Here is a 25,620-nt window from a genome sequence, read left to right as displayed (position 1 = left end):
CCTCACTGACTGAGCACAGTTTTTTTTTTCCTCTAGCTTCCTATTTCTCCTCCATTCTTATTTGTGTACATGCTCTGATCTGTCAGTCTGACTGCTTTATAGCAAGAAATAGAGATTAACTGAGCAGAATTGAGTACATAAATGGGCATGAAAGTGGATGATAAAAAAAAAAAAATACAGAAGATTTATTTCTTCCCATGTCACAGCCTTGCTCCAGAGGCTGGGTGAGGTATGTTTACTATGATGCTCCTGTTAGGTGAGACACTCATCTCAAGATGTGTTTCTTCAGTCTGCATCCTGTCCTGACACAAGGCAAAGATGGGCTGCAGAGGAAATATGTCACAGAGACCATTTTTATCACATTCTTAAAGAACCCTCTCTAAGCCGCATAGTCATGATAAAATATTTTATATAACAGACAGATATTTGGCTTCTTTAACTACAAGCAATCAGCTGTTATGGCCAGGGACACCTGTCGCTGCCTGCCCTCCAACTTACCCAGACGTCTGCTGGGAAACTCTGTTTTGGCTCAGAGGGATCCGAAAGGACATCTTGAAGAGACAACCCTCTTAATCTCCCACAGCGGGTGGTGGGAGGTGAAGTCAGGCACTACTCTGGAGACACCATAAAATCTAACCTGATCCATTTTAACCTGCGCTTCTGACTGGACAGCAGAGAGCAAGCTATGGCCCCAGTGTCAAAAGATAGTTTTTGGTTCCAAAAGATAGCGAGGTCTTCTTACATAAGCCAGAAGAATCCCAACTATTTACAAGGCTGAGAAATAATAAGGAGGGCATTATGTCAAGGCCGATGTGTCCCTTTAATAAACCCTGATGTACAGCCACATAACACGCTGCGTACCTCAATGGTGGGATCGTACTCGTCTACAAAGTGGTTCTGGATGAGTTGGATGGTCAGAGCGCTCTTGCCCACGCCTCCAGCACCGACCACGACAAGCTTATATTCAGTCATTTCACTTGCACAGATCCTGCCTGGGAAAACAAGTAAAGAAAGATGAGCAAGTGTGAATCACGAAAAATGGAGACCAATCTAGATCAGGGGCGAACACACCATTGGTGCCGCCTGTGCAACCAAACAGGGGTCTAAGTGTTAAAGGGGCCAAACCAGGTGGAAATTTGCATTCTAGGCCTTTTTCACATCACACGTATAGCTTGCTGAGGTATACATCAATCCAACATAACCGTCCAACCAGTCATTTCCATTGTAAAGGATAACGACAGTGTTTTACTTTTTTTCCATATTTTGCAGTACACTGTCTAGATGGAGGTTGTCCAGTGAACACAAGTCCTTACCTGTCCGTGGGGTTGATAACTTAATCGATGAGGGTCCGATAACTGGTAATTTTTATCCCCTTTAGAATGGAGTGGCATATTGGATGCCGGACCACCACTCCACTCATTCTCTACGGGGCTGCCGACAAAATGCTAACCGCAGAACTCTGCAGTCCAGTAGAGTGAACACAGAGGCAGTTAAGCATCCAACCTGCCACATGACAAAGATGGGCTGCAGTTTGCGGCATCATACTCCAGTGAGCCCATTCAATAAGACTGGTGTAAATTATGCACCAAGTTCTCCATTTGGACTTCATCGGAGGACTCAAAGGAAGCTATGGGCTCCAAGCTGTCAAGACAATCCATCGGCCCTCCTGCTGATGGAAGCCACCTAACATGCCATTTAAATAAGTGATTGACAGCAGCTTTTAAGCGGTTAAGTAGTGATTGGAGCAATTTATGTTTTTCTATTTTTCTGTGGTTGGAGCTTTACAGATTTTTTTTTTTTGCAAGACAAGTCAGTTTTTACTTTTATTTGTTTTAGAGAGAAGGGGGCCAAAATGACATTCTAGAAGTATAACCAGATGACAGCGATAAATCATTTTATGGCACGGATTACTACAGTTGCAGCGATAACTATGCATACTTTATATTTCAACTTAAAGCATGTTGCAAGGGAAAGTAATTTCATTTGACTTTTTTATTTGACATTTTTTTAATCTTTTTATGGCCTGCTAGGGAAATGTACACCAATATACTACTGTATGCAGGACGTTGTGCTTGTCACCATAAAACTAACAGGCAAACGCAGAAGGCATACCTAGAAATCTTCATTGTTGTGGAAATCAACAGTAACTGAAGTGATGACAGATGGAAGCCCTGCCTTCTAGCTAACCTCTTAGATGTCACAGCGGCCACTGACCAAGGCGTCCAAGGGGTTGTTAAACTTCTGAGAAGTAATCTGCAATCTTGACTGTGGCGGCAAAGCGTCAGCTGTAATAAACCGACACCTGCTGTTTGTACCATCTCTGTACTGTACATTTATAGACATTAGAGCAGAGTGCATAAAGGGTTTTTCCACTGGTATGATATTATCCTTATCCCTAAGACAGATCCATTAACACCTGCAGCGGCCGCTGCCAAGAGCCTGTAGCTCAGCTCTTGTTCCAATGAACTCAACTGAACCAATACTGGTGATAAACAATCATGACAAATCCGTTTAAAAATAGGTAATCAATATCAAATTTGTTGCCAAACCCCTTAATGAAAGTGACAAGCAAGTCATCTTTGGCCACACGTGTATCTCTGCGTATCCCTAACTTTACCAGAGCTTTGCTTCAGTTCCCCTGCGCAGTGGGTGGCTGTGGCGCTGTTGTGCAAGGAAAGACTATAAAGGGCTACAATATTTGATACTGGGATTAATCCCTCACTGATCAGAAAAGTATGGCATAACGCGACGTCGGCGAACCTGACGAGGTTTTACACCCACCAGAAGTCTTTTTCCTGCAGAGGCTTCAACAGCATTTTTGCCATCGTTTTTGTGGCAGTTGCGCTGCCGGTGGGCTTATTCCTGAAGTTTACACTATAACTAGGAATTGAAACACAAAAAGTCCCAAAATAATATTTCCAAGGACAAAAACTCAATACAACTGAACCACAGCATAATGAGAGGAAGTATATGAACCACCACCACAGAGTATAGTCCATAAAATCAATTTTATTATTCCATCAAAAATTAAAAATTCATACAACACTGCTGGACACCAATATGAACAGGAACACAGTGTTTATCCTCAACAATATAATATTGTGGATAGAAAAAGAACCAAATAAGTGCAATATGCTAATAAATGGACCAGACTGTGTAAACAATAGACAAATAAAGTGCTGTAGTGCTAAATGCTAATTACACATCAGGTGCTAATTATAAAAAGTTCATTCAGGGCATAGATTTAAAGTACACAGTGTGCTCATATAGCAGTATAAACTGACTAAAGGCCCCTTTACATTTAGCGATGCACCAGCGATCCTGACCACGATACGACCCGGTCAGGATCGCTGGTGCATCGCTAAATGGTTGCTAGTGAGCTGCCACACAGGCAGATCTCACCAGCGATGTAGCGATGCTCGGCGGTCGTACTTACCTTTCAGACAAAGCGATGACTGCCGTCTTCAGCCCGCGTGCATAGCTCGCTCATCGGCGCCAGCAGGAAGCCGACGACGAGAAATGAATGTGGACGATCTCGCGTGATCAGCAATAGCCAACGGGGGAGTCGGTCGGAGGTATCACATGTAGCGAGATCGCAAGCGATATCGCTGCTGCGTCACAAAGTCGGTGACGCGCTAGCGATATCGCTATGTGTAAAGCCCACTTAAGGCCCCCGTCACACATAGCGACTCACCAGTGATCCCGACAACGATATGAACTTGTCAGGATCGCTCGTGTGTCGCTACATGATCGCTGGTGAGCTGTCAAACAGGCAGCTTCACCAGCGATCAACACCAGCGACGCTGAGAGGGCGCGTCGTTGTGTACGTTAGTTACCAGCGCGCTGGTGCAGGGAGCTGGTAAACAAGGTAAACATCGGGTTTCTAAGTGGCACGCGGCACTTAGAAACCCGATGCGTACCTTGGTTACCAGCTCCCTGCACCAGCACGCTGGTAACCAAGGTACAGATCGGATTTCTAAGCACCGCACACCTCTTAGAAACCCGACGTTTACCTTGGTTACTAGCTAGCTGATCGCTGGTCATTGCTCTCCCGCCTGCCACATGCAGCGATGCGTGCAGGCCAGCGGGAGACCAACGACCCAAAAAAAGTCCTGACCTTTCATGAACGATCAGCGATACCCGGCAGGGGGTCCGGTCGCTGATAGCTGTCACACACAGTGATCTCGATGGTGAGATCGCTGTTGCGCCACAAAACTTGTGACTCAGCAGCGATCTCGCTAGCGAGATCACTGTGTGTGACGGGGGCTTTAGGGTATCTATAAAAATAAAAAAAGTTTTCAAAGTTGCCACAAAAATAAATTAAACCAGAAAAAGTACACCCTATTAATATCCAAATATACTATAGAATAAAAGGAAAAAGGTAATGTGCCTATAGATAAATCAACCTGTGCAAATATCATAAGCTAAAGTGCTGAATTACTGATGCATGAATTGCACACAGGCCACTAATGAAGAGGAAGATATTGCACACATAAGGGCATAGAGATGAACTTACTGGCTGTGTAGGATAACACAAGTGTCCTGCTGCCCCAACGCACGCTTCGTAACAAACTTCTTCTTCTCCTCTTCATTAGCAGCCTGTGTGCAATTCATGCATCAGTAATTCAGCACATTAGCTTATGATATTTGCACAGGCTGATTTATTTGGCTCTTTTTCTGTCCACAATATTATATTGTTCAGGATAAACACTGTGTTCCTGTTCATATTGGTGTCCAGCAGTGTTGTATTAATTTTTAATGGAATAATAAAATTGATTTTATGGACTATACTCTGTGGTGGTGGTTCATATACTTCCTCTCGTTTTGCTATGGTTCAACTATAACTAGGAAGCAGAGAATTAACATGTTACTCTTAACCAGTTTCTGAACTCAGAAGTGGTTACCCCCCCTCCAAAAAAAAAAATGAACAAGTGCACAATAATGTTTTTACACTGCTGTGCATCATGTTCACATTTTTCGGTGGCATCCAAAAAAAAAAAAAACCCTGTGTGCACATAACCTAAAGCAATGTTATTATTATTATTTATTTATAAGCACCATTGGTTCCATGGTGCTGTACATGAGAAGGGGCTACATACAAATTACAGATATCACTTACAGTAAACAAACTAACAATGACAGACTGATATAGAGGGGAGAGGACCCTGCTCTTTCGGGCTTACATGCTACAGGATGGTGGGGAGGAGACAGTAGGTTGGGGGGTTGCAGCAGCTCCAGTGATGGTGAGGCGGTAGCTCCAGTAGTGGTGAGGAGGCAGCGGGGGTAATTGCAGGCTGTAGGCTTTCCTGAAGAGATGGGTTTTCAGGTTCCGTCTGAAGGATCCGAGTGTGGATGATAGTCGGACGTGTTGGGGCAAAGAATTCCAGAGAATGGGGGATATTCGGGAGAAGTCTTGGAGGCGGCTGGATGAGGAGCGAATAAGTGTGGAGGAGAGAAGGAGGTCTTGGGAGGACCGGAGAGGGAAGGTATCGGGAGATTAGTTCAGAGATGTATGGAGGAGACAGGTTATAGATGGTCTTGTAGGTCAGTATTAGTAATTTTTATCTGGATACGCTGAAGGAATAGGAGCCAGTGAAGAGATTTGCAGAGGGGAGAAGCGGAGGAGTAGCGAGGAGAGAGATGAATTAGTCGGGCGGCAGAGTTGAGGATGAACTGGAAAGGTTGCAGTAGTTGAGGCAGGAGATGATGAGGGCATGCACAAGCATTTTAGTAGATTGAGGGTTGAGGAAGGGTTGCCACATCTATACACCAGAAAATGGATGAAACAGAGATACTCTTCCAAAACTCCTTACGGGATCCAATCCTCTTCTTGGCACTAAATATACGACACCATAGAGTGCCATGTGCAATCCATTCATATGCCTAATAGATTCATAAACCCTCATAAGGGCTGGTTAAAGGGGTTGTCTAGTACCTGAACAACCCTTTTTTAAATGGGCACGGTGGCTCAGTGTGGCTGGGGTCCTGGGTTCGAATCCCACCAAGGACAACATCTGCAAGGAGTTTGTATGTTCTACCCGTGTTTGCGTGGGTTTCCTCCGGGTACTCCGGTTTCCTCCCACACTTCAAAGACATACTGATAGGGAATTTAGATTGTGAGCCCCCATCGGGGACAGTGATGAAAATGTGTGCAAACTGTAAAGCGCTGCGGAATATGTTAGCGCTATATAAAAATAAAGATTATTATTATTATTATAAAAAATTAAAAGACCATATCCTTACCAGGATCCCACACCGGAGCGGATTCATGTTTCAGTGAGCATCGGGAGAACCAGAACCAATATTGCTGAAACAGCATTGATGTGAGAGGTAAGGATCTATTTTATTTAAACAGCAGAGTAGAAGCACCCTTTATTAGTAGTGTTGCCCTCTCTGGAGGGGAGATCTGGAGGATTTGATATGACCATGTAAAATAACAATTAATGATGAGCGAACATGCTGGGATTAGATGTTATCTGCGCATGCTTGAGTGCTAACCGAGTGTCTTCCGCACGCTTGAAAAATAAGTTCCAAGTCCCTGCACTTGCATATCTCGCAGCTGGTTGACAGGCGCAACACATGCAGGGATTACCTGTTTGTTAGACGACCCCTGCATGTGTTGCGCTTGTCGAACAGCCGCGGGACATGGAGCTGCGGGTACTCAAACACATTATTCGAGCACGCCGAAGCCCCTCTGCTACCACCCAAACATGCTCAGATAACACCTTACTTGAGCAGATCACTAATAACCATGTAATACTCCCACTATGTGCCTAAGCACATTGCCTATAGAAAAACCGCACCTTTAGTGATCTAAATCGCTGCCTCCATCCTGCAGAAACTGAGGCGTATTCAAATATGTTAATTAGGCTCTTAGTGCACCCTGGGTGTGGCCAAGGGACTCAGCGTATAGTTCCGCCCACTGGCTTACAAGCTCCGCCTCCCTCATTGGCGCTTACCTGAAATTTCCCTACAAACAGTGGTCGCTCCAAACAAACCGCTGCTGGTCATCAACAGTGAGGGAGGCGGTGACAGTAAAGCCAGGGGCAGACAGGTGCACCGAGCCTTTCGGAAACACCCAGGGTGCACCAAGCTTCCTAAATATCATATCGACTGCAGGGGTCCTGGAAGCAGCTTTTTTTAATACTTTATCCAGCTGCCTGGGGCTTGTCAAGTGGTAGACAGCCCCTTTTATCCATTCATTTCTTGAGAGTCTCTGCTCATGTCACCCATCCTCTTTAGATTGCATTACTAGCAATTGTCTCACCTGAACAATCCGTGGAACATAACAGGTCGGGGGTCCTCGTTTTACCCCAAACTAAACGCTGATTGTCACATATGTATGGGACAACTGCTAACAATGCAATTCCCTGAAGGCCATGTAATACCAGAGGCGCCTGACATTACTCTATGTTTATAGCTGCAGCCAGGTGGGTGGAGGGGGAGCTCCCAGCTAATTCCCAGCAGGCACTGCAGTCCTCCCCCCCTCTCTCTCCCACAATGGTACGTCCCAGAAGATGATCCAGGGAACAGCTGATGGTCAGGTGACTGGGTCAGGACGATGGAGACTAGAGTGGGGGAGTCATCCCAGCGCAGAGAAGGCGGCTCTTACCGGACTGCTGCAGTCCCGGGGGTCTCCGTCCGTCCGCTGCCGCTTATGCTCCGCTCAGTCGCCGCACTCCCAGCGTTTCTCCCCCCGGGGTCAGAGCGTCTCTGGAACACCCTCTCCCATCATTATACCTCTCCTCCCGCAGAGCTGACACCCAGGGATCCGGAAGTGCCCACAGCCCCGACTGCATGGACGCGCCCAATCACAGGCTGACGCTAGAGGCCACTTCCTGTTAGTGGCGGCAACCAATCAGCGGCGGCTTCTCTGTTGATTGACATCCCTTGGCCCAGCCCCTATGAGAGAGTCTGCAGCGCAGAGTCACCTACGAGGCAGTGACAGTCAGTTAGTGAGGGGAGAGGATGCAGTCACTGGAGGGAGGTGAGAGCTATTGTCTGCTGTTATCAGCCCGTGCAGGAAAAGAACTGGAGCATTAACCCCTTCCCGTCTGATGCCATTGTCATTTTGGCACATTCCTTTTCTTTGGTCTCCTTCCTGAAGACAACTTCAGCCTCGCTTCCTGAAGCCGTAAATTTTTTAATTTTTTTTTATTTTTCCGTCAATATTTTTTATGACTTTTCTTTAATTATGAGACAAGTTGTAGTTTTGAACCATTCATTTTACCATTTTACCGTTAAAAAAAAGTGCTGCAAAAGTGTGACAAAAATCAATTGCGCATTAAATATATATATATATTAAATTGTACATTGTGCTGTAAAAATGAGTAACCCTGATCCTCCCGCTCAGTGCGATTTACAGCAATGCCAAACATTTATTTATTTTTTACAATTTTTGTGCCTATATATTTCTAAAAAAAATGGTTTGTCACCGTTTTCTGGGACCCATAACTTTTTACTTATTCCAATTTTTTAATACTTTTTTTTTAGTGCCTGGATAAGTTTTTAGAGGTACCATTTTGGAGTAAATACGATGAATGAATTAATATATTAATAGAAAAAAAAAATAAGTCTTCGTTTTTTTATTTACTATATTGTTAATTAATTTTGGAATTTAGTGGAGTTTAGTATTTTTTATTTTATTTTTTTTAACTGAGAAAAGGGGGTGATTCGAACTTTTTATATTTTTTTAAAAAAATCTATATTTTTAATTTTTTTTATAATTTTATTTATTTTTATTAGTCACCTTTAGGGACATGAATCTGATGGCTTATTCATTATACAGCAGTATATACTGTAAATGACTTTCTGCCCGGCTCGGCCTATGGCCCAGTTTCACGGGAGGAACAAGAAGGCTGCGATGGATGCCTTCAGTAGGCATCCTGCGGTCGCCAGAAAAGATCCCTCACTGGGATTGTGGCATTTAAATAGTTAAAGGGTACCTGTCACCAGGTTTTCCCTATGTACACTAACGCCACCACCTTTAATTGCTCTATTACTGCCGTCCATCAGCCTGTATATAAGCCCCAAGCATATCCCAAAAAATACCTTTTCAAAGTCTTCCGCGCCGAATGCTTGTCAGCACGGTCCGATGGGCGTTGCCTATTGGCGGAATCGTCCTCCTGCCTTAATTTACGTGAATGGCACATCCTACATCATTCACAGATCACTGTGAACCTGGCGTTTTTTGCTCTTCTCTACTAAATGTAGCAAAATCCCGTAATGCACCGGCGCCTATGAGCCGGACTTGAAGTCGGTGAAATACAGGACTTTGCTACACTTAGTAGAGCAGAGCAAAAAACTCTCTCAGTAGAACCAAGGGGTCTAACAACATCAGTCCTGTTTTCAGCTGACTGTGCATCCTCGGGCACATATTCATCTGGAATGTACTGCGGGGCAGAGATCCACCAGCTCCTTGCTCCACAATAGCTATAGTGGCAGCTGATTGTGTGCCTGTTGCTGGCGGAGCATGATGTCACTGCCATACACCACCTTTCCCCACCGCGCTGGCTATGGAAGGGGAAGAGTTCTCTGCTTGCAAGAGAGCGAGGAAAGATAAGAATACGGTGAGATGAAGAGGATAATCCCCTCTCTGTTGTCAGTGGTTGGCAGGAGGGGACAGGGGAAGCAACCTTGAGCGTTACCTCCCCACACACTATGGACTTGGATCCTATGGAGCGCCCCACACATGAGCGCCTTCTTGTTGCACTATCATTACAATGATAGCTGTATTATTAGGGTCAGAAATAGTGCTGAGTACTAGGTTGCCACTCTGTTAGATTCATGGTACAAGAGTAAATTTAGGAAGCTGCTTCCCCCCTGGAAAGGGACACGCGCATGATGGAGTATTGAAACACGCTCGTAGACAATCTTAAGAGTGGTTTTCCCCAAGACCGCCATGAGGCACACAGTTTGCATTGCGATTCTAGACTTCCAACCCTGGGAACGTCAAGGCATCATTGCAAAAACATTAGCAGCCTGTGCACCAGCAGAACAGAGTACAAGTCTGACACACTGTGAACGACTGGAGAGGATGGTGCAGGAGTATCTTGAGCTCAATCTTTAAGCTATCAAGGTGGGGATGTTGGACCATTTTGCATCTTGGACTTCATAAATGGAGGGTGGCCTGAGCTCGCCTGTCACGCCTTGAAGGTTTTGTCATGCCTGGCAGCCAGCGTTTTCTCAAAACATGTCTTCACCGCTGCTGGTAGTGTCCTGACAGATAAATGTATCTGGCTATCTCCTGAAAATGTAGACCACCTAACTTTCATCAAAATGAACAAGCCATGGATCTCCAATGACTTTTGCACCCCAGTTGCAGACTGGACAGACAAGGCGACGGTGTCGTTTTTAGTGTCATTCATTGATCTTGCAGTATTGCAATCTGTGACACCTTTGTTTGTTGTAGCTTCTATGCCTGCTGTCGCTACTGATGTTTCAAACAAGTATCAGAAATCTGGAGACTTGAAGTTGGGTCTCCATCTGGTGGGTTGCCTGTAGTGGAAGGTGTGTCAGAGTCTTATTACACTGTTTCCACTCTATAGAAATTGATGCCGCTTTAGTGGTATGTGACAATAATTTTTAGAATATGGAGAATTCAAGTTGGATCTCCATCTCGTGGGCTGCCTGTGTAAGTACGTCTCCCAGACAGGCAGGCCTCCACTTACTTTCACTCAACTACCTGTGTTACTTTCCTTACATTTTTCAACCAATAGTACCCTATGAAACTAAAGTTTGTGCCATGTGAGTGTGGCTGGGAGAAAAAAAACTGTTGCATGAGGTGTCAGGGCTCCCAGCAAAGAAGGCTTACACCGTTCCCTTAACCATCAGGTCTTCATTGAGACTTCAATTCAAAGCTGTAAATGCTGGCGCAGACCCTGATACCTCACGTATGGCCCATTGCCGACTGCATCTGTACGATTGTAAAATGTTTTACTGTGGGTCAATTGATGTCACTTTTCATGTTGTCTGTTCCTAATTTTAGCTGATTAGGCAGCTTTTTGTCACCCCTTAAGGTGTTGTATATACGTTTGGTTTGGCCTCCCATTGAATTTCATAGTGTTTGGGTACGTTTGGGGAACTGAACCGAACCTCGAAAGATTAGCTCATCTCAAGTAATAAGTAGAAGAAAATCATTGTTTTTTTTCTTGTTCAACAGCTACCAGACTAACGAATACTACAATATAGCCTAATAATCTAATCTAAATAGCCAAGTCAATACTTAAAGGGGTTTTCTGGTACTTTATTGATAGCCTATTCTTAGGGAACATGGGATGGTGTGCACCCCAGTTGGCGCCCGTGAAATGTTGACAGTAACATTAAAGAGGTTAACAGCAGTAGGCAGTACAGCTTTTGTGGATAACAGTGATAATTTTACCATTGTATTCTGAAGTAGAGGGGCAACCAGTGCAATGACTGGAACATAGTGGAGACATCAGTGTTGTGGCTGGACAGAAATATTAACCTCGCTGTTGCATTCAGGATCAATCAGGAAGGAGAGTTTTGTGGGGACAAGGCAGATTAGTAGTGACTTTCCATGAGGAAGATAAGAATGAATTAGACTAACAATAAGTTTTGGCAATTTACAGGTTACTTTTATTTGTGATTCAACATTAGGAGCAAACGGTAGATCAGAGACAAATATAACCCGAAAATAATGAGTTTGCTAACTAGAAGCTATAGCAGTAATTCACTGTAATGGAAATATCAGGTTTAGTTAGGAAGGTAGGAGATGGAAACACAAGAAGTTCAGTATTTGAAAAATTCAGCTTCAGATAAGTAAAGAACAGTTACAGAGAGCTGAGAGACAATCATTAAGACTAAAAGTTATCAATTATCCTGATTCGTCTCCAACATAAATATTTGTGTTGGAGCATTTTACATACGCTGGTTCTAATGTAAAGATCCATTCAATTGCCTATGTTGTTGAGTTTTGAAGTTCTTTTATACATTTTTTTTCTCCAAATAACGTAAGTTCTTTTCTCATATTGTTCCACTTTTCTTTACTAACTGCTCTTCATTTTCTTCTCTTCTCAATGGCTAAAGAAATATAATGTTGTATCAAATTAACTGAATTAGTGCTGAATGGCCTACTCTTAATACATAAGTGCTCTCAGGGCTGAGAATTGCTTAATTGTAGTGCAGCTACATATTCGGAGTTTGATGTAAACGACTGGAATAGAGATGCCTGTTCTTCTTCAGAATGGTTTTAAAATTATGTTCAAAATCGATCTTTACTAAAGCCCCTAAATAACCTTGGAGACTTTATAAAATTGCTCTGAACTACAGCTGCTTACAAATCAGTTTTTTCAGATTCTTATTTACATTATATCCAATAAATGTGTTTGTAAATTCTGTCTTCTATTTAATTTGCAAATTGTCTATCCAGAAAAATGTGTGTCTTTCCATTTGAATTGTAGAGTATGTGGCCAAACTGAGCAGTTGTTGTGGCATAAAATAGTACTATTTGACTTTCTTTTTCATAATAAAAATTTCAATTAGTTCTTTATGAGAAGCCTAAAGTAGAAAAATAATCAGCAATGAAACGGTTAGATGAAAAGGACCCAAATCTGTAATAAAACAGTAAGCTGGGGAGATATATGCAAAACTAAACCCCAATATTATATTAAGGAGGTTGCCTGTAACTTTAGCGTTGATGGCCTACTCTTAGTATAAGTCATTAATGTCTGATCGGTAAGGATACGGCACTCTGTCATGCAACGTGAAGGAAAGGCTAAGTGCACAATGAAGGGATAAAGGAAAAGGAACCAAACACTAGGAAGGGGGGGAGTGGAGACGCCTAGACAGATCTAACGTCACCCTGTCTGCCCTATCATCCCTATATAGGTTCCACCCCTATCGCCGAGCAGGATTCCTAATCCCTGCCTGACCCTGGTAATAAGCACTGCACTGGGAAGGACTGGATAAGCGCTAGTCAATCCCCACTACCACTAAAGACAACTGGGATAGACAGACTAAATAAGGGAACACTTAGTTTGAGAAGACTCAGAGACACCTAACGTCCTCCAAACTCCAAAGAGGACCATAGCTGACTGCTACAACTCCAAGCCTCAACAGGGAAATGCAAATTAAAATATTACCCACCACTCCCAACAGAAAGTTGGGAGATATAAATATCCAGATCCAGCTGTGAACATTAGAGCAGGGGGAGGTTGCCACTGGGTCCTAGCGTCAGAAGGACCAAGCTTAAGTCTGAGACCTTCTGCAGATAAATGCAGTGCAACGGTCTGCAGCCTCTGACACATCCATGACACACTCCAGCCAATCAGCTGTTCCCACTGTTGGCAGGAACTGCTCAGTTGCATAGCTATGTTTACTGTATATTGGTCGTGGCAGGGTACTGAAAATCCACTCCCTCTTCAAATCAATTGGTGGTGGAATCCGACCAAAGCCACCATTCCGTCAGCGGAGCTCTGCTGTGCAGAACCGCAACTGAGTAGTTCAGGACAACACCGGGAACAACTGATTGGCAAAAGTGCCAGTTGTCACCCCCCCACCGATCAGACATTGATGACATATCAAAGGATAGGCCATGAGTGTTAATGTCCTGGACAATCCCTTAAAGAAAAACTCCAGTCAATGTTTATATATTAAAGTTTTCGCTTAATAATGAACCCCTTTAGCTTGTAGTAAAAAAAATACACACAAATAAATTGGATTGCTCCAAGTTAGGTAGTTATTACCTTAAGGTGTAATCTGAGTGAGTGTCTGGACGCCAGAAGACCAGTAAAGAGCGCTGTGTGTCTTGATGTGAAGTCAGATTGAATGATGTTTGCCAGATAAACGTGGAGGAATTGGTCACCTTAAATATCTTCTGGTACAACCCTTAATTGAATCCAAATAATTCAACCTCACAGTTTAACCCCTTAGGTGCAAGACTGTCCATATTAAAAATCCACTGACTCTCCTTGCTTAATATAGTCTCCTTTTCTCCAACTTTTGCGCACAACTTGGAGACCTGTGATTGTCGTTCCCATAGGGGATCCCCCATGATATTTGCAATAGTGTTTAGACAAGGGATGTCCTAGGAATTTTTTATTTATCTTCCTAATGTTAGGGACGGCGGAACGCACTAAATATTAAATAACAGAAAGTGTGTTCGCCGCCTGGGGTCCACCGTGCAGAGGTGTTAAACTGCTGCTATATAATGGCAGACGCGCTATATGGAGGTATAGCACACGCGGGTTATACGTCACCCGATGTGCGCTGGCAAGCTCTGTTAATCTCACAGAGACACCTAAGGTATAAGCATAAATGCCGAGCCTGTTGACCTCACAGGTCTCAGCGGTGTGCACACACGGTATACGGTCACAGGACTAGGCCCAAGACTCAGGGTCAATGTCCATCTAGACCTACCGTGCGTGCGGCGTCGTTACCACGGACGCCAACAAGTGCTGCTGACTGCAGCTCGGCGACCGACCCAGCTGCCACACGACAATGCCCAAGAGGGGGCGCACTGTCAGACGCTAGTGCTGTAAGATGTGAACTGTGGCCTGTAGCGCGCCACTGACTGGCGCTGACTCTATGACTAAGTCCCTATCCACACACATAATATCAGAGGGAGGGGATCTTAATGAGTCATTCGCAGGCACATGCATTCCTCATCATTCACACAGATAGCAATTAGAGTCTATACTAGCGCATGGCCGAGCGGCCATGCGGGCCTTTTATAGCCGTGCGCTTCCGGGACCTTCCAGATCTCTGAGATGGACCAATCAAATCCGGAGAAGGACCTGAGCACGTGACTCCCGATCTCCAATGAGAGATCGTCTCGTGAGCATGCCCAGTAGCGCGATGAGAGGACTTAGCCTCTGGAGTGGCTTGCTGCAGGACAGCCTCCGTTGCTATTGCTGACCCAGAGGTGACAGCAACAACCAGTCCTACAGAGCTGGTCTGAGCAGAGCATCTGGGACGCCGAGATTGCTGTGCAGACTCCTGAGTGGTCGGTGGAGAATGGGAAACCGCTGGATGCAAGGCTCTGGATTCCCGCTGTGCAGCTGCAGGAATCCGGCGCCTAACACCTAAGGTGCTCATTCACCCTTACTCGTAATGGAGGCTTTGTGCGTCCTATATATAGTTTATCACAGGGGCATCTCAATGATTAAATAACCCCTGCTGTATTACACGTAATGAAATCCCGGATTTTAAATATTTCATTTCCGTTGGATATGATAAACTGTTTTTCTGTTTTTAATGTTTTACAAATCCTGCAATCGCGGCATGGGTAAAAGCCGAGTCTCTGACCAAAGGGACCAGATTGGGGTACTTTTCTTGGATTGGCTTTAGGTACTGTTGGTGCCTCCAGATTCCCGAAATTTCTTGCCTTTCTATAAATGAATTTTTGTTCCATTGGTAATATTTAAGGTGACCAATTCCTCCATTGGAGCATCCCTGATGAAGGAAACCGTGTTTTTTCCAAAACTAGTTGGAGAGGAATTGGTCCACTGTGCTCCCTGTAATCTATCACGTGACTGGTGACATCACGAAGGTCCTGTTGGCTCATCTCACGCCACAGCTTCACATCGTGCACACTGCACGCCGGGGCGCCGCTGGAAGAGGGGAGCATGGAGTGTCTGTCACCGGCCGGGACAGCACTCCTGAAGAGCCGTGGTATTAACCCACGTTTATCTGGCAAATATCATTCAATTTGACTTCACATCAAGACACATAGCGCTCTTTACTGGTCCTCTGTAGTCCAGACACTCACTCAGATTACACCTTAGGAAATGTTTCACATTTCCGTTTTTAACGGTCAGTCAAAATCTGCCAGGCGGTTAAAAAACGGATCCCCCTCCGTCATGGGCCAAACTGATGCCACTGGATCCGTTATGTATACAGATCCGCTGCAGCTGGGAAGAGGGTGAAATTTAAAGCAACCGCAACCCGGAAAAACGAGAGAGAGATTTTTTTTTTCCAAGGCCTTTCCGGAACGCTATTCAGGGTTAAGATCCCTGCCAGAGCAAGTCTACCGGGCATGCGCAATACAAAATAGCGGACCATCACTCTGAAAAAACGTTTCAAAGTCCGTCTCCTCCGCCCGGGAGCCGCTACAATTCTGACGGATCCGTCAAGAGACGGATGACCGTCAGTCAAAATCCGCTGCTAATGTAAGTCTATGGGGGAAAAAACAGATCCGCCAAAAAAGTGGCGGATCCGTTTTTTTCTAAAAGTGGCGGATTTTGACTGACGTCAAAAAACGGAAATGTGAAACAGGCCTTAAGGTAATAACTACCAGCTTGGAGCAATCCAATTCATTTGTGTATTTTTTTCACTACAAGCTAAAGGGGTTCATTATTAAGCGCAGATTTTAATTATATATTTCTGTTTTATTGATCACATTGGCGGTGTGTGTTCCTAATTTGCAGCAAGCGTTCCTCTCTCTTTTCTACAGTTACTAGCGCCACCTACAGTCTATACTAGAATGTTTATATATTAAATATATATAATTTTTGGTGCAAGCTTGCACTGCTCTAAAAAAAAAAAAGTATCCTTGCATGCACTCAGGAACAAGTAGCCATGGAAGAGGTCAACTTGGTAAATTATATAGCCAATGCTATTTAGAGAAGCAAGGATGGGATCAAATCTGATCCAAGGGTTACAAGAGGTCTTAGAAATACAGCCCAGTAAATTAAGTACTCACGTATGACAGCCATGGTGGCTGTTATGTGAGTTAATCAAATAAAGAACACCATCCAGAATGAATGCAACAGGATGGGGAAAAATGCAGTGCACCAAACTAAGTATCCTCGCATGCGCTCACGAGCAGACAACTTTGGAGGTGGTCATGTCAATAAATAACCCGGCCACCTCCTTTAATGCCATGTCGGACATGCTGCAGGAGGTAACATTGACACCATATTCCTACATACAAATCACTATAATGAAAGTATTTGAGCACTATAGTCAACATGTTCATCGAAATGGTGGTGATAGGAGCTGCTGGACCCACTCAAATGATATCTTCTGACATTGAAAAGAGATTTCAGGAAATAACTTCAACTGTGTATCTTCCTTAAATTATAGATGAGAAAAAGAAAAATGTGAATTACTACCAGAGTAAAAAGATTATCAAAAATTGCATCTAAATGACAAATAACATCAGTGAATGCCCCATCTTTCTTTCTAAGGAACCATCTATATTTAACAAAAAAGAACATAGTTTCCATAAGAAAAGACCTGTTAATGCCAGATCTATGATTTACCACTAGAGAAAATAACATACTATGAGATATATGTCATCCAAACTGCAAGACCTTTAATAGCATTTGTAAAGTACAGTCTGTTACCTAAGATTCCTCCTGCTATAAATCCACAAATCTTTTTGGTGAACTCAAAAACTGAACTCATTGAATCAGTGGCTTTTTAATTGGGTTGTCCACTTACTCCAAAGACATACTAATAGGCAATTTAGCCCCATTGGAGACAGTGATGATGATGTGTGTAAAGCGCTGCGGAATATGATAGCGCTATATAAGTAAAGCATAATAAATAAATAAAATTTTTAATAGTCCCATCATCTCTGGTAAATCCCTAAAACAAGCACTCCCTTCAAATGTTTTATCCTCTTAATATATTGCAGAAATGAGCGGTATTCTGAACGCCCATACACCACCACCTTGGAGAAAATATAATATTCCAGCCTTCAGCACAATGTAGGGATCAGTGCACTGTACATATGAATGTGGCTGTACATATAAATGTGGCTGTACATAGTAATGTTGCTGTGCATGACACTGTAGCTGTACATAGGAATGTGGCTGTACATTGTACTGTAGTGTTATACATAGAAATGTGGTGGTACATTGTACTGTAGCTATACATAGGAATGTGGCTGTACATGGTACTGTAGCTGTACATAAGAATATAGCTGTACATTGTACAGTAGCTGTACATAGGAATGTGGCTGTACATTGCACTGTAGCTGTACATAAGAATATAGCTGTACATTGTACTGTAGCTGTACATAAGAATATAGCTGTACATTGTACTGTAGCTGTACATAAGAATATAGCTGTACATTGTACTGTAGCTGTACATAGGAATGTGGCTGTACATTGTACTGTAGCTGTACATAAGAATATAGCTGTACATTATACAGTAGCTGTACATAGGAATGTGGCTGTACATGGTACTGTAGCTGTACATAAGATTATGGCTGTACATTATACAGTAGCTGTACATAGGAATGTGGCTGTACATTGCACAGTAGCTGTACATAGGAATGTGGCTGTACATTTTACTGTAACTGTACATAAGAATATAGCTGTACATTGTACTGTAACTGTACATAGGAATGTGGCTGTACATGGTACTGTATCTGTACATAGGAATGTGGCTGTACATTGTACTGTAGCTGTACATAGGAATGTGGCTGTACATGGTACTGTAGCTGTACATAAGAATATAGCTGTACATTGTACTGTAGCTGTACATAAGAATATGGCAGTACATGGTACTGTAGCTGTACATAAGAATATGGCTGTACATGGTACTGTAGCTGTACATAGGAATGTGGCTGTACATTGTACAGTAGCTGTACACAAGAATATGGCTGTACATGGTACTGTAGCTGTACATAAGAATATGGCTGTACATGGTACTGTAGCTGTACATAGGAATGTGGCTGTACATTGTACTGTAACTGTACATAGGAATGTGGCTGTACATTGCACAGTAGCTGTACATAGGAATGTGGCTGTACATTGTACTGTAGCTGTACATAAGAATATAGCTGTACATTGTACTGTAGCTGTACATAGGAATGTGACTGTACATGGTACTGTAGCTGTACATAGGAACGTGGCTGTACATTGTACAGTAGCTGTACATAAGAATAAAGCTGTACATTGTACTGTAGCTGTACATAAGAATATAGCTGTACATTGTACTGTAGCTGTACATAGGAATGTGGCTGTACATTGTACTGTAGCTGTACATAAGAATATAGCTGTACATTGTACTGTAGCTGTACATAGGAATGTGACTGTACATGGTACTGTAGCTGTACATAGGAACGTGGCTGTACATTGTACAGTAGCTGTACATAAGAATAAAGCTGTACATTGTACTGTAGCTGTACATAGGAATGTGGCTGTACATTGTACTGTAGCTGTACATAAGAATATAGCTGTACATTTTACTGTAGCTGTACATGGTACTGTAGCTGTACATAGGAACGTGGCTGTACATTGTACTGTAGCTGTACATTGTACAGTAGCTGTACATAAGAATAAAGCTGTACATTGTACCGTAGCTGTACATAAGAATATAGCTGTACATTGTACTGTAGCTGTACATAGGAATGTGGCTGTACATGGTACTGTAGCTGTACATAGGATCGTGGCTGTACATTGTACTGTAGCTGTACATAGGATCGTGGCTGTACATTGTACTGTAGCTGTACATAAGAATATAGCTGTACATTGTACTGTAGCTGTACATAGGAATGTGGCTGTACATGGTACTGTAGCTGTACATAGGAATGTGGCTGTACATTGTATTGTAGCTGTACATAGGAATGTGGCTATACATTGTACTGTATCTGTACATAGTAATGTGGCTATACATTGTACTGTAGCTGTACTGTTGTGAGTTCATTTTCCCCTTCGTCACTGAGGTCTGGTGAACTCCCTATTCTGGTAAAGGAAGGTAATGAGCCTGATTATCAGGCACCTGAGCCTAATGAGGATGACTGGCTGAGTGGAGTCACGGACTGGATATAAGGCTGCCGACGCCCTTCTGCCCTGCGGGTGATTTCTCTGTGGACTTCTAGGACACCAGTCTGATTCCTGCTCCTCTAAAGCTAAGTTTTCTGCTTTGCCTGTTAGCATTGGTGTTTTGTTTTTGTTTTCCTTGCTTTTCTGGATTCTGCCATTTCCTGCTGGGGTGAGCTGAATCTCCTTTTGCCGGTTGCTCTGTCTTCAGAATATTCCTGAGTACTGACATAGCTTTTTTGAAGCCTAGCGTCTTCAGGGCCTTTTTCACTGTCAGTCTGTTGGCTCTTATTTTCATAGGGTTTTTCACGGATTGCAGACAGCAGCCTTCCTGTCCTTTCCTATCTAGTTAGCTTGGGCCCCGTCTTTGCTCAGTCTATCTTTCTGTCTGTGTTTGTGTTTTCATCTTGCTTCACCGTCATTATATGTTGGGGGCTGCCTATTGCTTTGGGGTCTGCTCTGGGGCAGTTTAGATTTCCCCTTTCTTTCTTTAGGCCTATTTAATTCTCCGGCTGTGATCGAGGGGTCTAGGGCATCGTAGGAACCCCCCACGGCTACTGTTAGTTGTTGTGGATAGGATCAGGGGTCTGCAATCCGATAGCTGCCAACCTCTCTGGTTTTCTGGACTTAGCTAGCATTTCTGTTTTTGCCTCCTACGGTGACTCAATCATAACACTGTACATAAGATTATAGCTGTACATTATACAGTAGCTGTACATAGGAATGTGGCTGTACATGGTACTGTAGCTGTACATAGGAATGTGGCTGTACATTATGCAGTAGCTGTACATAGGAATGTGGCTGTACATTGTACTGTAGCTGTACATAAGAATATAGCTGTACATTGTACTGTAGCTGTACATAGGAATGTGGCTGTACATGGTACTGTAGCTGTACATAGGAATGTGGCTGTACATTGTACTGTAGCTGTACATAGGAATGTGGCTGTACATGGTACTGTAGCTGTACATAGGAATGTGGCTGTACATTGTACAGTAGCTGTACATAAGAATATGGCTGTACATGGTACTGTAGCTGTACATAAGAATATGGCTGTACATGGTACTGTAGCTGTACATAGGAATGTGGCTGTACATTGTACAGTAGCTGTACATAAGAATATGGCTGTACATGGTACTGTAGCTGTACATAAGAATATGGCTGTACATGGTATTGTAGCTGTACATAGGAATGTGGCTGTACATTGTACTGTAACTGTACATAGGAATGTGGCTGTACATTGCACAGTAGATGTACATAGGATTGTGGCTGTACATTGTACTGTAGCTGTACATAAGAATATAGCTGTACATTGTACTGTAACTGTACATAGGAATGTGGCTGTACATGGTACTGTAGCTGTACATAGGAATGTGGCTGTACATGGACTGTAGCTGTACATTGAAAAAAGAAGAAAACAGAGTAACCATAAACCACAACAACCAATGTGAAAAAAATTAAAATCAATTCTTTATTGACTAAATCATTAAAAATATCAGACATTTATCAATACATATGAGGTGTAAAAGGCAAAAAATTACATCCAGATAAAAGGAGCAAGTAACCCCCCCCCACATGTAAAGGGAGTGATAAAGGGTCACAGATAAATATAATTACTGCGCATCAATAACGTCTCATAATCATATAAAGAAGGCCCAGAAAGTGCTGCATGCAGAAATAACGCCACAAATAACGGCGAGATGTGCATCCTAAGAGGTCCCACTTAAACTGACCAGGATAATACCTGACATCTAGCCGCTAATATCACTCACCCATAATGGAAATGTAATGTAGGGGAGATGTCCCGCTCCACCCCGACGCGCGTTTCGCCACGGCTTTCTCAAGCCCGGTTCCGAGTACCCCACTGCCCTGGCGGGCGACCCATTTTGGCATCACGAACAGGATTTAAGAAGCCCGGTGTCCCCGGGTCCTGTGTGCCAGAGACTGTGTGTGTGCCATAGGCCTATTGCGCCATTGCCACCATTACCCCACCACTTGGCGTGTGCGGGAAGCCAAAGGGGCTGGCGGTCATGGGCAGAGCCAGCCGGACAGCGCAAAAAGTGAAGTGCTGCGTGGGAAGAGACCAGCGCGCGGGAAGTGAGAAGCAGAGGCCTGCAGTTCCAGTGTCCCCCGATCATCCAGCCGGCGGAGAGGCAACCGGTAAGCCAGCGCAACCCAGGGCCTGGCCAACGTTAACTAGGGGGGAGGAGAATGTCTGAGGCAAAAGAAGATGCAGCGGTGAACGCCACCGCACCCCCCCACAGCGCTGCAAGATGCAGGGGCCAGCGCAGCTGCGGCCCCAATGGCACTGCAGAATCCAGCGGCCAGCGCCGCTTCCAGAACACAGCAAGAACAAGCGCCCATCACTGTAGTCCCCATAATGCCGCTGTCCATGCCCTATATACCGGGAGCAGCCTGGTTACCGCAGTACTCAGGGGAGTCACATACCCTGAGTGAATTCAAAGAGAGACTGTGCAGTTTGTTTGAGGTGTATCCTCTGTCTGAAAACCAAAAAGTGAACATCCTTATTGGGCAGCTAACTGGTGCAGCGCAAAGAGAAGTAAAAGCCTGGCAGGACACTGATAAAGAGACTGTTAAAACGATTCTGGCTAAGCTAAGAAGCACCTTTGACACCCACACTGCAGCTGAAATAAAAATGAGATTCTTTGGGTGTAAGTAGAGAGCGCAGGACAGTATACGGGACTATGCTCTTAACCTGCAGGAGGCGCTGCGAGCCATAAAGCAGATTGACCCAGACAGTGTGAAAGATGGAGACAGACTGTTAAAGGAGCAATTTATTGAGGGACTCCTATCCAGTACCCACAGAGCACAGCTGCGCATCATAGCCCTACAGAACCCTGATCTAGACTTTGCAGACTTTAAAGACAGGGCTATCCGGGTTCTGCATGAACCATATGTCAGCCGTCCAGCGCCCCTAGGCACCCAGCGGTCACATACCACCAAGAAACAGTATCTTTCCCTCCCAGCCCTGTGGGGGCTGATGCACAGACTCTGGATAATGATCCATCTACAGAACTGCGCCTTCAGGTCCAAGAGCTGACCAAAAGTATGACTGCACTTGCCAAAACTGTGCAGTCTATGCAGGTGTCCTCAAAGGAGAAGATCCAGCTAGCCTCCAGTCCAGAGAATGTCCCGTGGCTATGGAGGAAGAGGATCCCGCCACTCCGAGGGAGAAACAACGATCGCTATGACCAGGACGGACGTCCCATCTGTCGTCACTGCCACAAGGCAGGCCACATCGCAAGATTCTGTTATTTAAACGAGCAACCCCTGGGGCAGAGGGCCAACCCCCAGGAGTAGGACCACAAGGCCCAAAGAACTGGCGAGCCAAGTATGTTGGAGGGCGACTAGTCCTACCAGTGGTGATTGACGGCATCCCCATGAACGCTTTGCTGGACACTGGCTCCCAGGTGACAACTATGCCATATATCCTTTACAAGCGGTATTGGGCTGACTCCGAACTTACCCGTGGCCCAAGTGATGAACTAACAGTAGTTGCCAGCAATGGTCAGTCTTTGCCGCAAGTAGGATGTAAAGAGATTACCATTAAAGTGGGGCGAGTAGAGTTAAAATCTCAAGGTCTGATAGTTGTAGACATTGATCGACGAGAATGCAACCCAATGATGACCCTAGGTACTAATGTGATTGAAAATTGTCTTGCCGAGGTTATTGTTTTTTTGCAACAGGTAGCCAAAACTGCTGGTTCCAGTGAACGAGTCCTGCAGAAGGAGATCAAGGCCCTGATGCAAAGACAGCAGGTAGAACTGTCTGGCGGAGAAATTGGCAGCGTCAGAGTGAGTGATTCTTTTCCCATTGCGATACCCCCCAGATGTGAAATGTTAATTTGGTGTCAGGCAGCCATAGGCCTCAGAGTAAAAGATTACCAAGCATTGGTAGAGCCAGTGTACTCTGATAGCCGGCCCACTGTCCTTACAGCCAGAGGGGTAGTTGATGTCCGCAAAGGGAGAGTACCTGTACGCCTCTTGAATTGTTGTGAGGAGGAGGCCATAATACCTCGGTATGCCACAGTTGCTAAGCTGTTGACTGTCAGTAACAACGCAATATGGGCAGCAGAGCCCTTGGTCTCATCCGACCAGGTGGAGGACAATGGCTCTGTAAAGCAGCTGGAGGAGTGGTGTCAGCAGCTGCAGGTGGGGACAGACTCCACCCCTTCATACCAAAAGAGTGGGGTTTACCTAGTGACTCAGGAGTATGAGTGGGTATTCAGTAAACATCCTCTAGACTTTGGGAAGGCACAAGGGGTTCAACACTGGAGATCATCCACCCATTAAAGAAAGGTACAGGCCTATACCCCCAACACAATATCAATGTGCCAAAAGTATGTTGCGGGAAATGAAGGAGGCTGGGGTGATCAGAGACAGTTGTAGCCCCTGGGCAGCTCCAATAGTCTTTGTGAAAAAGAAATATAATACCATGAGAATGTGTGTTGATTACCGAAAAATTAACAGCATTACACATAAGGATGCCTACCCATTACCCAGAATTGAGGAGTCATTAGCCGCACTTAAAACTGCTAACTATTTTTCCACCTTAGATCTCACTAGTGGGTATTGGCAGGTTCCCGTGGCAGAGGCAGACAAGGAGAAAACAGTGTTTACTACACCAATGGGTCTCTGCGAGTTCAACTACATGCCGTTCTGGCTCTGCACAGCCCCAGGGACATTTCAACGGCTAATGGAGTGCTGTCTTGGACACAAGAACTTCGAGACAGTCCTGTTGTACCTTGATGATGTCATTGTTTTCTCCAAGACTTATGAAGACCATCTGAAGCACATGGCTGAGGTGTTTGAAGCCTTGTCCAACTTTGTCCTGAAAGTGAAGCCTTGCAAATGCCACCTCCTGAAGCCCAAGGTGCAGTACCTCGGTCATGTAGTGAGTGCAGAAGGTGTGGCACCAGATCCTGACAAAGTCACTGTCATTCGGGACTGGCAGAAGCCCAGCAACCTCCATGACGTACATCAATTCCTCAGGTTGGTAGGCTACTACCGAAGGTTCATCAAAGGCTTCACTGAGATAGCCACGCCTATGCAAAATCTTCTGGTGGGCAAACCCAAGAAAGCCAGGAAGAAGAGTCCTACATTTGAATGGAATGAGGAACTGGAGAGGTCCTTCACTCGACTGAAGATGGCTCTCACAGGAGATGAAATTCTGGCCTACCCAGATTATGACCTACCATTTGTTTTGTATACTGATGCCAGCAACGTGGGACTGGGAGCAGTACTGTCACAGGTACAGAATGTCAAAGAAAGAGTGATCTCCTACGCCAGCAGGAAGCTTCGTCCCACTGAAAGGAACCCTGACAACTACAGTTCCTTCAAACTGGAGTTCCTCGCCATAGTCTGGGCTGTGACTGAACGATTCAAGCATTACCTAGCTTCAGCCAAGTTTACCCTCTTCATGGACAACAACCCGTTGACTCACTTGGAAACTGCCAAACTAGGTGCACTGGAGCAGCGATGGATGGCCCAGCTGTTTATGAATTCACCATCAAGTACCAAGTGGGGCACAAGAATGACAATGCTGATGCGCTGTCCAGAATGCCCAATCTGCCAGATGCAGGAGAAGACCCTGAGACACTTGAAGAAATAGTTACCTGCCTTCCCCCGGCCCATTGCGGCCCAACGTGCCTAAGGAGTGAGAAACAGATGATCTATTGTGAAAGAGGCCACCCTAAATCCATTGCCTCATCATGACTGGGCAGAAACGCAGGATAGCGACCCCACAGTCCGCCTGGTAAAGGAGCTACTGTCACAAGCTGACTCGCGCCCAGGTCCAGATGCTCCTGAAGAGACCCAGCAGTGTGGAAGGAAAGAGGCAGGCTGTTCCTCTATGAGGGAAAGCT

At 44.6% G+C, this 25,620-nt stretch overlaps 1 protein-coding gene and 1 long non-coding RNA gene across 2 annotated transcripts in view; one reads left to right on the top strand and one right to left on the bottom strand.

The window, feature by feature from the left end:
* LOC141085554 (GTPase KRas-like) overlaps positions 1 to 7,776 on the bottom strand; it is a 32,444-nt gene extending 24,668 nt beyond the window's left edge. Inside the window, exons 1-2 of the mRNA XM_073571002.1 lie at positions 7,613 to 7,776; positions 862 to 992 (exon numbers count right to left, since the gene is read on the bottom strand). Coding sequence (XP_073427103.1) covers positions 862 to 972 — 111 coding nt within the window. The 5' untranslated portion in view covers positions 973 to 992; positions 7,613 to 7,776. The remainder of the gene's footprint in view (positions 1 to 861; positions 993 to 7,612) is intronic.
* A 59-nt stretch (positions 7,777 to 7,835) lies between these two features.
* Positions 7,836 to 25,620, top strand: part of LOC141085555 (uncharacterized) — a 40,209-nt gene continuing 22,424 nt past the window's right edge. The window contains exon 1 of the long non-coding RNA XR_012231329.1: positions 7,836 to 7,987. This is a non-coding gene — a long non-coding RNA (uncharacterized lncRNA). The remainder of the gene's footprint in view (positions 7,988 to 25,620) is intronic.

The sequence above is a fragment of the Dendrobates tinctorius genome, unplaced genomic scaffold (assembly GCF_039654945.1).
Source record: "Dendrobates tinctorius isolate UK_male_01 unplaced genomic scaffold, ASM3965494v1 ptg000028l, whole genome shotgun sequence".
In the NCBI taxonomy this organism is placed as follows: domain Eukaryota; kingdom Metazoa; phylum Chordata; class Amphibia; order Anura; family Dendrobatidae; genus Dendrobates; species Dendrobates tinctorius.
Note: the sequence above shows the minus strand (reverse complement) of the source record. Positions and strands in the feature narration are given on the sequence as shown.